The sequence below is a fragment of the Typopeltis vanoorti genome, chromosome 8 (genome assembly GCF_054136105.1).
Source record: "Typopeltis vanoorti isolate ZY-2024b chromosome 8, IOZ_Tvanoo_1.0, whole genome shotgun sequence".
NCBI classification, from domain to species: Eukaryota; Metazoa; Arthropoda; class Arachnida; order Uropygi; family Thelyphonidae; genus Typopeltis; species Typopeltis vanoorti.
The window spans coordinates 134,059,937-134,076,589 of record NC_143556.1 but is presented as its reverse complement, the minus strand read 5'-3'; the positions used below and the strand labels follow the sequence as shown (position 1 = coordinate 134,076,589).

General features: G+C 36.6%; 1 protein-coding gene across 1 annotated transcript in view; it reads right to left on the bottom strand.

Moving 5' to 3' along the window:
• Positions 1–16,653, bottom strand: part of Ocrl (Oculocerebrorenal syndrome of Lowe) — a 537,079-nt gene that overhangs the window by 183,161 nt on the left and 337,265 nt on the right. Inside the window, exon 19 of the mRNA XM_090396332.1 lies at positions 890–986. Coding sequence (XP_090252458.1) covers positions 890–986 — 97 coding nt within the window. The remainder of the gene's footprint in view (positions 1–889; positions 987–16,653) is intronic.

Here is a 16,653-nt window from a genome sequence, read left to right as displayed (position 1 = left end):
ATAGAAAGATGTATATATAAAATATATATAGAAATAAACTTCCATCTTTCTATATATATATATATATACATACCAAACAATGCAACCTTGTTACCAAGAAAGGCTGCTGTGTTTAAGACAGACAATGTTTGGGTTCAAACTGCAGGGAGTAGAGTGTACTATGAGTTGGACAGGAGAGCTGTAGCATGGAGACAACTTAAATTACTGAAGAGCTGTAGTACCAAGATACAAACGATACACACTCTTGAAATCTGATGAACAAACAATGGAATCATCTTAAAAATATTGTTCGGTTTCTTAAGCAGCAGAAAGGTGTAGAGACGAATTCCCTGATTTGGAAGAGAATCTCCCTCTTCTTGAAGTGTCTGGAAAAATAGCACTGGATGATATATTAACATTCCGTGTCGAGAAATTTGTATTGTCTCTGCAAAGATGATGAGATGATGAAATAACTAGGTTGTGTATCGACCTAATAAGGCACCATGACATGCTAATATGGCTGTGATGGAAGTGTGAAGAAATGACAGTGAAAAGTTAGAGCGGCCCATACAAAGTCATGATGTATGAACCCTAAAAGGCCAGCATCTTTAGGAAACATTAGAACTGGATAAGAGAAAAACCAATTCATCCAACTACACAGAAACTAACCACCCATTTTGATGATGGAATGGATTAAAATACCTGTATCTGTTTATCAGCATTTTATGTGAAACCAAAAAGGAGAGCAATATCAGTAATCATAGAAAGGGAGACAAGGTTGTATTAGGGTTTGGAAAAATAAATGCTCTGTGACATATTCAAGTGTCCACATAATTTTTGCAAAAGAAGATATATATGTTCTCTTATACAAAGGAAAAAAAAAAAGCTTTTTTTTGAATCACTTACATACCTGGTTTAATAAAGGAGGTGAATGGTTTTATATTTAGCCACTCCTTACAATAACTAGTGTCATTCAGCTTCTTGATAAATTCAAATCTCACTGGAACCTTAATATAAAGATAAATCAAACTTATACTATGCAGTGTGATTATTAAAGCTACAAATATTATTCTCATGCAGTTTCCTACCAGACAGTTCAAGTAACCATTAAAAGTGAGCTCATATTCATATTGAAATACAAATTATACCACTCTTGTTCTGAATATTTTTCAATAAAGACACACTCACAACACCATTAAGAATTGTGGTATTATGAGTACCCATTCCACACATACAGTTAAATGCCATGAGAACAAGCTTGACCAAATATGCTTCCTAACATATACTTAGTTAGCTTCCAGGTATTATTATTATTGTTATTATAATTGTACAGGAACCTCCATGGAGTTCGAAGACTCACTGCAGGAATCCCAAACTATCCACACAGTCTAATCATACCTTTCCTTGAACCCATTAACAGACAAAGCACTCACAACTTACTCTGGAACCCATTCTACACATTCACAATTCTATTCTCCAAGCAAAAAATCTAGCTCTCCAACCCCTACTAACCAAATCTTCATGCAACTTCCAGGAATGATCCCTTGTTCTGGCCCCTCTAGCCAAGTGCTGAAACATTTCCCCCTGCATCAATCCTGTAAAATCTTTTAAGCAACTTAAATGTTTCTATCATATCCACTCTTTTTCTCCTATCAACCAACTTCTGCAATCCACACACACCCTCAACCTATCATCACAGATTCCACAGACCACTCACCTTCCTGGTTGTTCACCTCTGAATCATCCACATGGTTAACCTACTGGCTGTGCGCTTCACAACCATATGACTGGGGAAGGAGTGTCCCAGGTTTGATTCCTGTCGAAGACGTGAGGAATTTGAGGATCTTCCTCAGCCATTGCCAAGTTAGCCAGTCTTGGACGTGGGCAGTAGGGTTTTTTCTGCCAGTTTAACTGGCGTTTTTCATCCCGCAAGCAGGCAAACCGGCCCGTGAACACACACGGACCTACAGTCATAAATACTTAACCCCCCATGAGGGGGGCTCAACTCGCTCCAATAGGGATGGGGGAGAAAAAGGGAGGAAACTCCATACGAATAAATAAATAAATAACCTCTGAATCTTCTCCCTCATGTCCTTCCAGGAAATCCAGGTGCAAAGAGCACAGTAATTCAGATATAGACATATCAAGAGGAATAACAACTTCCTTATCTCTCCTTGTTAATGTGCCCTTCAATAGCCATGTAATATCATGGGCTGCCTTAGCAACATGTCCTCTAAACTTTAATTCTCTGTCTACCACCACCCTAAATCTCTAGCTTCATCTATTTCCTGGAGTACAGTGCCATCAATGTAATCTATTTATCGCAAAGTTTTATAACATTATATTTCACCACATTAAACTAACACCCATGATCTTTTGCCATACTGACAGCCTATTTAAATGATCCTGAAAGTTCTCCACATCGCCTTGATTAACTATTATTTTCTTCCTAATTTTGCATCATCAGCAAACAACTTAATATTTCCTATATCATTCATGTACAAATTAAACAGCAATGGTCCCAGTATTGAACCTTGAAGCACACCACTAGTTACCTGCTTTTGCATTGATTCTGCCCCTCTATCCACTCTATTAATATCTACCCAGCAGCCATGTTGCCCCTCATACAGTGTCATATTTTTATCCAACTATTCTTGAAATCTCTTTTCAACAAATTTTTCCAGTACTTTTACCACCATGCCTGAGATGTTGATTGGTCTATAATTTACTACTGCTGCCTTAGACCCTCCCTTATGCAAGGGAATTATTTTGGATTCTTTCCTCTCCCTTGGAACTCTACCAGAGCTGAGTCTTAAATTAAAGCACCTAGTCAGAGGCATTGCTAGTTCCCTTGCACATTCTCGCAAAACCTGAGATGATATCCCATTTAATCTGACAGATGTATTTATATTTATATTCTGCAATATCCTAAGAATCTCCAATTCATCCACCTCTGTTCCCACATTAGTGTCTGTCACATATGTTAAAGCAGTTACCTCACTAGGATGATATACCCTTACAAAATGGTCACTTGGTAACTCAACCATTTTATTTGTTTCTGTCACCTCGTGACTATCATCATTCATTAAGGTTAATCTTCCATAGTCATTCTTCCTCTTACTTGCCATGCAAAGATATAGTACTCATTCATCTAACTCCTACCTGATTAACCCTCCTTAGGTATACGATTTAATATTGCTTCCTCTAGATGACCCTTAACTATCTCCCAGGTGCTACTAACATCCTTACCCTATCCTAACATCCCAAGTCAAGACTGCATGGTCACTTTTACCAATAGAAGGCAATGTGGTCTTGGTTATGGATTGCTCTTCTGATCCTATGACCAGGTCCAATACTCTCACATCCCTAGTCCCCTCCATCACATACTGCGTGAAGTAATTATCTCTTAATAGGTGTATAAATTCCATTTCCTTCCTGTCATGCTATTTTTCTTATTTCCAGTCTATACTTCCACAGTCGAAATCCCCCCCCCCATAATAATAACCTGTACTTGTACTAATTGTCTTCCAGATCATCCATGCAACTCCCTGGCCTATAGCCAACACTAACTGGATATTTTGTCTTACAGGCCTTAATCTCACATCAGACTGCTTCAAATGAACAACCATTTCCCACCTATCTCCTATTCTTTTTGGCTGGAATTCATCTGCTGTCATCTGCACTACTCATCCTCCCCCCCCCCCCAACCTATCATCCCTGAAAATACCAAACCCTTCATAGTCTATCCCTTAACTGCATCATTTGCTGTTAGCCAAGTCTCACTAATGCCTATAGCTTCTGGCAAGGTTGCAACTAACCAATGCCAAAACTCTCCCTCTTGTTCCTGATACTTCTGGCATTAGTATATAGAAACTGCAGCATCCCTTTAGGCCCCCACCCACTTTTATAACCCAGAGTTCTGCACCCATCTGCTAAGTGATGACAAATCTCATTTGTATCTATACTGCAAAATCTCCTTGCAAAGCAGACAGCAGTCCATATATGGTCTTATGAAAGCCTTAAAGTGAGAGCCTTAAAAACTTCTTTTTCTTAACATGTTACCATCCTCTTTCAACAATGCAGCTATGGTATCTGCAATAAGTCAACCATTTCAATAATGTAACAAACCTTATCTCCTTGTCCACTACTGCCATCCCCAAGGTCTCCAGTTATTTTGACTAATTCCAACAGATTTTCTGCTTGCAATGTCTTTGGTCTGAAATGCATAATCTTATATTTAACATCATTGAAATGACTGTTCAAGTCAATCTGAAGGGATTCTGTATCAGCTATGTCCTGAATCATGTTCTACAAACATAGCTTCATCAGAAAATAAGGTATAACCATCTACACCATAACCAATATCATTAATAATTTATATAAAAGTGAAGCAATAATGCCTCAATTATAGAACCCTCTGGTAAAATAAAATTCCCTGCTTGTTTTAGAACTCAGTACTTCCATAAATCACTGATATCAGTCTGCTGCTCTGCAATCCATGTCAAACATCCTAAAAGAAAAGGACTGTGTCAAATGTCTATTCTACGTACCCATCCCTGAGAGTTTATATAATAACTTCACATCTGGAATGCTGTGAAATGCCTTGGTAAAATCCAGAATTATCATGATATAGCCATTCTCATTAGGCAACTTTGTTGTTGCCATATTATGGAAGCAAGCAGATTGCTAACTGCAATATCCAGATATTAGACATAACAAAAACACGCTATCCTCTACCTCTGAATGTGATTCCTACTAACTATCATCTTGAATACCTTGATGAATGCCCATGCATTGATTGGTCTATAATTTACTGTATTCACTACAACAGCTTCTGACTGAATTGTCTTGAATTCTTTCCACTTATTAGAAATCATGCATGTGTTGAGAACTCTAGTTGAACAACCAGGTTCAGCAGAATTGCTAAATCTCTTGAACAATCTTCAGCACTAGTATCTCACCCAGTCCAACTGAGTGGAATATTGGTAATGAAGAATGTTAACAGTGCTATATCTAAATCAAACTCTTGCAATAACTTTAATACCTCTAACTCATATACCCTTATTCCTTCCCAAGTTCCTCTCAACATCTAGAAAGCTATTGGCTCTCTGGATGTTAACATAAGTGTCTGGATATCTTATGACACAGGTTTTCCCATGATGTATACTCGAGAAGTTCGTAATCCATAAGCAAAAACAACTCAGCTATTTCTAGTGCATCTCATATTTTCCTGCCATTCACATTCATTAAGGTTATTTTTCTGGGGTCATTCTTTCTTGTTACTTGTTACACAGTAATAAAACGGATGTTCCTTAGCTTGTCTTCAGCTAACTTCCATTCCTATTCAAATTTTGTATTCCTAATCATGGACATTTGCTCTTTATAATGCTTCTGAGTGTCATCACTCTTCACCTGATATCAGACTCATTACATTCTCTTTTAATGCAGATCTTGCTTTAAAGTGTTATCATCCATTCAACTCCTGTCTGATTTATTCTTTTAACTCTGAGGATGCAATAAGAGTTTGCTTCAAGCAAACTCTTCATGCATTGTGAACCAACTGTTTGTATTATTCATACTACTACTACAGTCACCAATGGAGATTACTCCGTCAATTTCTATGCAATCATCTGCAATACTCCCATCTTTCCTACTTTATGCCTTCCTTGAATCCACCAAAACCATCTCATTCTATTCCTTAAGGATATCCTTTTTGGTCAGTCATCTAACTAATGCCAATAATTTTTGGTCCAACTTCTGACAGTAGGCTGATGGTCCAGGTAACACCTAAAGTCTGACCAGTTCACACAAGGAAGCTGGAGTTGATTCCTGAACCAAATTCCCTCTCCCATTTCCAAAGTTTTCACATTTCTTTCTTTCTTGTCATAACTGGTTCTGCTTTTCCTGGGCTTCATCTCTAATATGCTTCAAGCGTATTAGAGATGAACCCCATTCTCTGCATAATAAATTTAGTTTAATCCTTTATCCAAGTGTGAGTAAACAAAGTTTGCGCCTGAAAGTATCTTCACGACTGGGGTAAGGTGGTACAACACCAGGGCAACTCGTTGCAAAGGTGGAGCAAGATACCAACACTCCTGTCTCAGTATCTCCTATAATGCAAAACACATCTCCTTGCGGATATGTCTAATGTTATGCATTAAGGGAAGGGCCACAACCCAGACTAGGTAAGGTGTTGTACCACCTTACCCCAGTCCTGAAGATACTTTCAGGCGCAAACTTTGTTTGCTCACACTTGGATAAAGGATTAAACTAAATTTATTATACTCTAACCAAGTGAAAAATAAACTTTCAACATCTTTCTCTAAATCCAGAGTAATTTATTAAAAAAGGGTGGCACACCATTTGGCAACTCCTATAGGTAGAGATGACCTGTGAATGCTTCTGCCTGGTATCTCAGCTTGAGCCTGGCTCCCACTGAAGAGACCTCAATAAAGGTCGAAACTAGTCTGGGCCCTTCCCTTAATGCATAACATTAGACATATCCGCAAGGAGATGTGTTTTGCATTATAGGAGATACTGAGACAGGAGTGTTGGTAGCTTGCTCCACCTTTGCAACAAGTTGCCCTGGTGCTGGTGTTGTACCACCTTACCCCAGTCCTGAAGATACTTTCAGGTGCAAACTTGGTTTGCTCACACTTGGATAAAGGATTAATCTAAATTTATTATACTCTAACCAAGTGAAAAATAAACTTTCAAAACCCATTCTCTGCAATATATCATTCTCAGTAACCATTGAGCAGAAACATCTAGTTTTCCTGAGTATTCATATTAACTCTTTAAGTGAATACATTTCTAAAAGCACCAATTCATATTTATTCATAGATCCAAGCAAGTATAAATTCTTTTGACTATCAAAATCAACCCATACATCAGCATTCTGCACACCATGTATCCTACACAACTACTCAATGAATTATTAACAATAACAACACCCTCAGCAACTCTTTCATATCTTCTACCATATTTATCTACTTTCAAATCATTCATTCCAATTGCACAGTTATATCCATTTATTCTACTTGTTGACATATAGTCATATTATGAATGTTCATTCCTGTAAAACACTGCTGTTGCTTGTTCATCCAGCACATTATGAATTATGTAATCACTGTATATGACCACATCCTTTTCATTAATTTTAGCTTTTTTTCACATGTTTTATTTCTTTTCCTACCTTTTCTGTTATTTGATAAGCATTTTTATAGTAAATCCCATTTGATATTGTGAAGGATTCTTAGATGCCTCAAAATTTCCCAAGTCATGCTGCATTATTTTGTTTATATCACCTTTTTTTTTTACACTCTCTGATCTCCTTCATCTGTTATCACCGTCTTGCACTCTGATGCCCCATACTACCTACTATACCATACATTTACTTTCTCATTTGAAATTCTGGCTACATTCAACTACACACATTTATCAATCTGACCCATCAGAACATGTTATTTCTGATACAGAACTTCAAGAGGGGGAGGGGCACCGAAAAGTTCTGATAAACACCTAGAACAAAAATGATATTAAAGCAACTGATATAACCACAAGAAAGCGCATATCTCAAAACCCTTTAACTCCATGTTTCACCAAATTATAATAATTTGTTCTTTCTCTTTTAGGATATATAAGAAGACATGTCAGAGGTTTTGAAGAAATTTGAAGACACAGAGGTGCAGGTATCATCAAGTTTTTCCTGCTGCAAGAAAAGTCTGCAACTGAAATTCACCAAACTTAGTGTGAGACATTAGGGGACTGCACCTCAGTATATTCATCAGTTGCCAGATAGGTCACCAAGTTTAAAACTGGGCATTCTGACAACAGACGCCCCTATGTTAGAGAGAGACCTTCCACAGCAATCACACCTGAAAACATCAATTAGTGCATGCCATGATCCTTGAAGATAGACGAATACCAGCCAAAAACATTGCAAAGACTCTGGGGATACCCAGGGAATGAGTTTGGGATCGTTATCCACCAACATCTGGACATGCAAAAGCTCTCAGCGAAGTGGAATGCCAACCAAAAGAGAGAATGTGTGTGTGTGCTGTAATCGGAAGGGATTTGGGGTCATTTTGAGAAATCAGGTGCAAATTTCTTGGCTTGTATTGTGATTGTTGATGAAACACGGCTTCATGACTGTGACCTAGAGACCAAACAACAATCAATGGAGAGGAGACACAAAGGTTCTCCACAGCTAAAGAAGTTTCAAACCCAAAAGTCAGCAGGAAAGGTTCTTGGCATTGTTTTTTTTTGGGATGTGGATGGTGTAATCTTTACCAAGTATCTTAAAAAAGTGAAACTGTTAGAGCAGCAGTTTTCAACAGCTATGAAGGAATTGAAGAAGGTACTGAAGGAAAACAACACAAGAAACTGAGCAGATACGTGTTGCTTTTGCAGGAAAACACACCTGCTCATGAAACCGAACAGACAATACACAACTTGGGCTTTCAATGCCTGCCTCACCCATCCTATTTGCCAGACCTGGCCCCATCTGACTTTTCTATTCACAAATTTAAAGAAACACTCGAAAGAAACAAAATTTACCACAGTTGATGAAGTCCTATCTGCAGCTGCAGACTGGTTTGTGCAATATAGAAGGGAAAGACTTTTTTGAGAAAAAAGTCTTTCCCTTCTATATAGTGTTGTAACAAGTGTAACACACTTGTTACAAAACTACATATTTCCCACAAAGTGTAACACTTTGTGGGAATATGTAGAATAATGTGTAAGTTACGTGGTTCTACCGCAATTCCTTCATGGTGATTATCACAACTTTTTAGCTCATCCTCATAAATAAACAAAAGATGGACATGGAAAGATCTATTTTTATTTACTTATATGAATCCTACCCACAAAACCTATAACATATTTATCCTCGATACGTTAAGGTTTATTAAATGTCTATTTTTTTTTTATTTTTAATATTTTTATATTTTTTGACAATCTGAAAACCCTGTTATAACAATATAATTCTTCATCCATCTAAAGACATTTATAAACATCTCCACTCGTGGTGGATTTCAAACCCACAATGCTGGGTGGAAGAGCAAGTACACTATCCATTCAGTGATCCCAGCCAGACCAGTGTGTGTGTGTGTGTGTATTAAACATCATACTATAATTATTTATATAAATCATTTATTTAATCCTTATTTAAAACTTTTGGCAAAGAAATGAATATTTTTATAGAACAGAAGTTAATTGAAAATATGGAAAATACAGTGATTGTTATTAATATTATTTTTTTGATCCATGGGGTGATAAGACTCATCATCGGAGGTGAATGCTAGCCAACACAAAGTCTCTCTCTCTTTCTCTCGCATCTCCTCATGACCTTCCTGATGATGCTTCACTATTTCTTTCTCCCTCTGCTTCTCTTATTACTTGTTCTAATTTAAGTCTAGTGATTCTATATATTTGGTCAATCTAACTGTTTAAGGGGGGGGGGGGGGTTCCCTATTTTTCTTTTTCCACATGGTTTACCCTGGATGATTATTTTTTCCGGGCAGTTGCATTCCCTTCTGCATATGTGCCCAAAATATTGAACAATTTGTCAGTCTTTTGTGGATATTCAATTCTTCTAGGATACTTTTGCTTGTTCGTTTTTCTGTCCAAGACACTCTTAACATTCTTCTCCAGCACCAGAGCTCAAATGCCTCAATTCTTCTTCTATCATCTTTTGTTATTGTCCAAGACTCAGAAGCATAGAAAAAGATTGAAAAAAAGTAAAGTTTCTACAAACTTAATTTTGGTCATTTTGGAGATGTGACTGTTTTTCCAGATCTTAGTTAAATCAGTCATCGCTTTCTTAGCTAATGATATTCTTCTTATCTCTTTTTTACATCCATCTTTTTTGATTATTATCACTCCAAGATAGTTGAAATTGTTGACAATTTCAACTATAGTGAATGCTAGTCAACACAAAGTTCATTTGGTCTGTCTCAGGCCTCCTGTAGTTAGATTGTCAGCTTTCTGTCTGAACACACACTGTGTGTGTGTGTGTGATGGTGGATGGTTTCTTATCCTCTCACCATTCAACTAATGCTGGGGTTTTCCCACAAGGTTCTGTTTCTCTCACCAACTTTCTCTTAATTTTATATATCAATGGCCTACTTTAGCTGACCTCAAACCCAATACACAGTTTTGCAGATGACAGCACATTTTACTCCTCCCTTTCATTTGATAAAGCTTACTGTACACAACTCGCCTCAACCTAAAGAACATCAACCACCACCACACTCGATTCTGATCTCCAAGCCATCCCTCTAATGGGGTTCAAATAACCTCACTAATTTCAGTGCTAATAAAACTCAGTTCTGTCTTATTTCTTATAAAAAAAGAACCATTTTTTCCCAGTATTATTTTTGACGATACCCAAATTTTCAGACAATCTGAGATTTCTCTTCTTGGAATTACCCGGACATCAAGCCTCTTCTGGCATAAACACATCATAACTCTATCCTCAGCTTCAAAAAACTAGGATTTCTCTTTTGCTCAAGATGTCACTTAAATTCTGAACAGCTGTTAACTTTATAAAAATCACAAATCCACCCAGCTATTGAATACTGGTCCCACATATGGGGTGGGGGGCCCCCTAAAAGCTCCCTCAAAATGCTGGACTCAATAGAGGAGAGCAATTAGACTGATTAATAACCCATCTCTTACCAACTCACTCCTCCCAATTTCACTCAGGTGTTTTGTTTCTGCATTACGTGTATTCCATAAATACTGTCATGGCAAACGTTCATCTGAAATAGCATCAATAATTAATCCCCACTTAGCACTAAGCTTGTTGGAACACATGCAGCTGCTGCTCAACATCCATTCACAGAGCACCTTTAAACAAACAGAACAAGTTTCTTTTCCTCTTCCTTCATTTCCTGCAACTGCTGTATTGTGGAACAGTCTCCCCCCCCCCCCACCATGTTTCCCAAGAAATACAATAGTCTTTCAAATTAAATGTAAACAAGTTCCTCCTTTCCCCAACCCACTAATCAATATATAATCTTTAGAGATACCTGTGGCATAATAAAATTAATAACTTAACATGTATAAAAATCAACAGTAATAACTTTAATGAATTAAAGGTACAAATATTTTGTACCTTTAATTCATTCAACAGTTAAAGGAATGGAATACAAAGTACACAACAGTCGGTGAATTACCAATTAAATTGTTGCTGTGTGCGCCACAAGATTAATTAATAAAATATTATTAAATAATTCTTTAAAAAAATTATTTCACTGATAGTTGCATAAGATAAGAATCTCCCAAATGTTTTGAAGAGAGAGACAGTCATTTTGATTCAAATTCGGCTGATGTAAAAGGACTTCGCAACTTTCTTTAAAAAAGCGTTCATATTTAAAGCTCCATCTGTGGAGAAGACAAGCTTTATCCCACTGGATATTAATTTTAGTGTCAATGCTATGTTGTGCTAGACCAGACTTATGAGGTTTCATGTATTCGATATAATACTGATGTTCTGTCATTCTTTTTTCCACAGTTTGTCCCAGATAAATTACATTCGCATGGTATCTGGTAAACACCAGTCAATGATAGAGGTGCCAGTTTGTCTTTTGTAGATGGCAACAAGTGAGAAGTTTTGTGGATAGGAAAATATGTGGGAATAAGATGATACTTCTTCAAAATTCTGACAATAGGTTCTGAGATGCCTGAAATATAAGGGATTGAAACTCTGCAGTCTGTTGGAGAATCCTGAGGTGTTGGAACATAGGAGTCAATTATCTTCTGGATTTGATTAGGGTTGTAACCATTAGATTCTATTAACTTTTTTATAGTGAAAAGTTCTTGTAAGCTTAATGGAGAGGCACACACTTTATGCGCTCTATTAATTAAAGATTTCATAATGCTGATTTTTTGAGAGGTGTGATGAGCAGACTTTTTGATGAATGTATCTGCCAGTAAAGGTAGGTTTTTAATTGCAACTTGTTGACAAAGTACCAGAGGATGTGCATGTAAGGAGGATGTCCAAGAATGGTAAACTACCAGACTTTTCTTTTTCCATGGTGAACTGAATGCGTGGGTGAAGGCTATTTATCTGTTGTAGAAATGTGGTAAGTTCCTCTTCAGCATGTGGCCAAATAGCAAAGACATCATCGACATAACGAAGCCAAAGAGAGAATTGGAGATGAATGAATGAAAACAAGGTGTCTTCTAAATGTTTCAAAAAATAGTGTGCCAAAGGAGAATACAGAGGGCTACCCATGGCAGTGCTTTCAACTTGTTTGTACTTCTTGTTTTTCCAGCTGAAATATCCTGAATGTATGACAAATTCAAAAATCTTTGCAATATCTGGAGGGTAATCATCATATAGTAAGTTGATAGTGTCAGCTAATGGAATATTGATAAAAAGGGAAACAATATCAAAACTGACTAACAAGTCAGACTCTTTGATTTTTTTCAAGAAAATGTGTTGAATTTTTGATGAATGATCTAGAATGTCAAGTAAGGGCAGTTAATGAACGTGACAAAAATTTAGCAATTCGATAAGTGGGAGTTGTCAATACAATTCACGATGGGTCTTACTGGATAACCTTCTTTATGTATTTTTGGGAGGCCATATAAGTGAGGAGTTCTTCCAAAATGAGTGTGCAGTTTATCCACGGTGTTTTGATCCCAACTGACAACTTCATTAAGCAACATATTTAATTGTTTATTTTGTGAATTTGTAGGATTATGATTGATTTCTTGATAGGTGGAGGTATCTTGTTAAAGACAGGTTACTTTTCTCTCATAGTCAGTCTTATCCATGATCACTACAGTTTTTCCTTTATCAGCTTTTGAAATAAATATTTCACTATTTTTTCTTAATGAAGTTAGAGCATGGATTTCAGTACTCGATAAATTACATGGTGGCAACTTGCTTTTAAAAAATGAGGTATCCATTCATCACAACCCTTTCTTTGGTTTCATTATGTCGATGATGTCTTTGCTATTTGGCCAAATGCTGAAGAGGAACTTACATTTCTACAACAGATAAATAGCCTTCACCCACGCATTCAGTTCACCATGGAAAAAGAAAAGTCTGGTAGTTTACCATTTTTGGACATCCTCCTTACATGCACATCCTCTGGTACTTTGTCAACAAGTGTCTATCGAAAACCTACCTTTACTAGCAGATAATTCATCAAAAGTCTGCTCATCACACCTCTCAAAAAATCAGCATTATCGAATCTTTAATTAATAGAGCACATAAAGTGTGCTCCTCTCCATTAAGCTTACAACAAGAACTTTTCACCATAAAAAATTAATAGAATCTAATGATTACAACCTTATGAAACCAAGAAGATAATCGACTCCTATGTTCCAACACCTCAGGATTCTCCAACAGACACCGTGGAGTTCCAATTCCTTATATTTCAGGCATCTCAGAACCTATTGTCAGAATTTTGAAGAAGTATCATCGTATTCCCACATATTTTCCTATCAACAAAATTTCTCACTTGTTGCAATCAACAAAAGACAAACTGGCACCTCTATCATTGGCTGGTGTTTACCAGATACCATGTGAATGTAATTTATCACACTTTAGACAAACTGTGGAAAAAAGAATGACAGAACATCAGTATTATATCGAATACATGAAACCTCATAAGTCTGGTCTAGCACAACATAGCATTGACACTAAACATAATATCCAGTGGGATAAATTTTGTCTTCTCCACAGATGCAGGTTTAAACATGAACACCTTTTTAAAGAAAGTTGACGAAGCCCTTTTACATCAGCCAAATTTGAATCAAAATGACTGTCTCTCTCTCCCAAAAATTTGGGAGATTCTTAAATGTAACCATCAGTGAAATAATTATTTTTAAAGGATTATTTAATAATATTTTATTAATTAATGTTCTGGCATGCAGCAACAATTTAATTGGTAATCCACTGACTGTTGTGTACTTTGTATTCCATTCCTTTAACTGTTTGTTCTACACTGATGATGTACTGTTACTTTCAGTACAAAATATTTGTACTTTTAATTCACTAAAGTTATTACTGTTGGTTTTATATGTGTTAAGTTATTAATTTTATTATGCCACAGGTACCTCTAAAGATTAGACTTATTATCTTTCATGGGGAAGAATTAACTAAAGAAACAGGAAAATTAGGAAAGTTATCGGTTTTTCAAAATAAGCTTTGTACACAGATTGACTTTCTCAAAAAATGCCGTGATACATAAGTCATTCCTATGTTTGCTAGATTTAGAGAAACAATTCAGTCTCCAGGAGCTCACGCAATTTACGTTCGTGCAAGTTTTTTCTTGATACGGAACCAACTTCGAGCGACTAAAAGAGATTTAGCATCTAACATTCATTCTATTTTGGATCTTGAAAGAAAAATTTCAGCTGTCCATGATGACCTATTAGTGGATATCGTTCTTTGGGTGTCTAAACAATCTTTAGCCCGTTCCTATGAAAAACATTCCTACAAACTTATGCAAAAATATGAATTGTTATACCATAAGCAAAAGAAAAACATTACCTCTGACAACACTTCTACGAATAAATGGATTGTTAATATTTCTGGACACCCTTATTGATGCTGAAACTACGGCATTAGCTAAAGGCCTTGATTTTGCCGTAATAACTAAAAGCAACACTTATCTTGATTTTTTGCATAATATTAAATGTAATCTGTCAGGACTTTCTAGCGAAGATGCTAATAAACTACGATTTGAAGTTGTTGCCTCACATTTTAAAAGCAAGTTGCTGCCATGTAATTTATCGAGTGCCCGAAATCCATGTTCTAACTTCATTAAGAAAAAATAGTGAAATATCTATTTCAAAAGCTGATAAAAGGAAAAGCTGTAGTGATCATGGATAAGACTGACTATGAGAGAAAAGTAACCTGCCTTTTATAAGATATCTCCACCTATCAAGAAATCAATCGTAATCCTACAAATTCACAAAAAATAAACAATTAAATATGTTGCTTGATGAAGTTGTCAGTTGGGATCAAAACCCGTGGATAAACTGCGCACTTCATTTTGGAAGAACTCCTCGCTTATATGGCCTCCCAAAAATACATAAAAAGGGTTATCCAGTAAGACCCATCATGAATTGTATTGACACTCCCACTTATCGAATTGCTAAATTTTTGTCATTAACTGCCCTTACTTGACATTCTAGATCATTCATCAAAAATCCAACACATTTTCTTGCAAAAATCAAAGATGTTCAAATCAAAGAGTCTGACTTGTTAGTCAGTTTTGATATTGTTTCCCTTTTTATCAATATTCCATTAGCTGACACTATCAACTTACTATATGATGATTACCCTCCAGATATTGCAAAGATTTTTGAATTTGTCATACATTCAGGATATTTCAGCTGGAAAAAAACAAGATCTACAAACAAGTTGAAGGTATTGCCTCTCATGTATGGGCTCGACATAAAAAAATTAATAAAAATAAATAAATTAGGTGCATTACATTGACATACTCACTCATTTTCCCATCTTTCCAGTTTATTCATATTCTGCTGAAGGGCCAAAACATCTGCAATGTTACTTGTAACCCCCCCCCCCCCGAGCTTTATATTGTCTGCAAATAACTGAATAGCACTCTGTAGTCTGGTGATAATATCACATAAATATTGAAGAGCAGTAATCCCAATACTGAACTCAGTGGAACTCCATTTGTGACCCCCCCCCTCTTACTTCTCGACAGCACTCCCCCCCATAGACAACTCTCTCTAATATCTATAAGAAAGTTACCAATTCAATTCACTAACCTGATATTAGAACTCATGTGTTGCAACTTAAAAAAACCAAGATGTAATATGACACCTGGTGTTCACAAAATCAAAAAAATTACAGCATACTCCTTACCCTCATCCACTGCTTTTCACTCTATAGTAAAAGGGAACCAAATCACTAAAACAAGTGCAACCTTTAACAGATTGATGCTGGCCTGTATAAATAATCTTACCTTCATTTGACCGATTCCGTATGTGAGTTCTTACCAACTTCTCCAAAATCTTAACATCATACAAATGTGCACAATGGTGTGGCACTGTCATCCATAAAAATGAATTCTTCACCTACAGCACCATGAAACAATTGAACATGATGTTGAAGAACTTCACTGCAATGCCATTCACTAGTCATAGTCCTTTTTTCCAGCACTTTTAGCTCGGTGCATCCATTAAGCATAATGCCTCCCCACACCATGACCTCAGCACTGCCTATCTATCTATCTCTTTCAAGAACATTCTTGTGATGATAAGCAGTACCATTTTCATGCCTGATCAAGTGTCATCTAGAATTGGAGGAAAGACTAACATGACTCTCATCTGTAAAGAGTACATTAGCCCATTGTTGTCTTGTTCAATTTTTTACAAATACAACACCACTGAAAATGGGCTCTATGATAAGCTGTGAGTAAAGAAATGTAAGACTACAGACATCTTGCCACAGTTGGTTGAGATATCCACATACCTGTGCTTGAATGGAGCTGACTTGCAAGTTGATGTGCCATGATGCATTGAAATTGACCTCTTAGCAAACATCTGGAAGACATTTCATTGGTTTGAAATGCTGTCCAGAGCACAGATACAAGGCTATGTGAGATTCCAAACTCTCTGGCAATATTGGTAATTCTGCGGCCTTCTTCAAGCGTTCCAATAATTCTAGGTGAGATCATC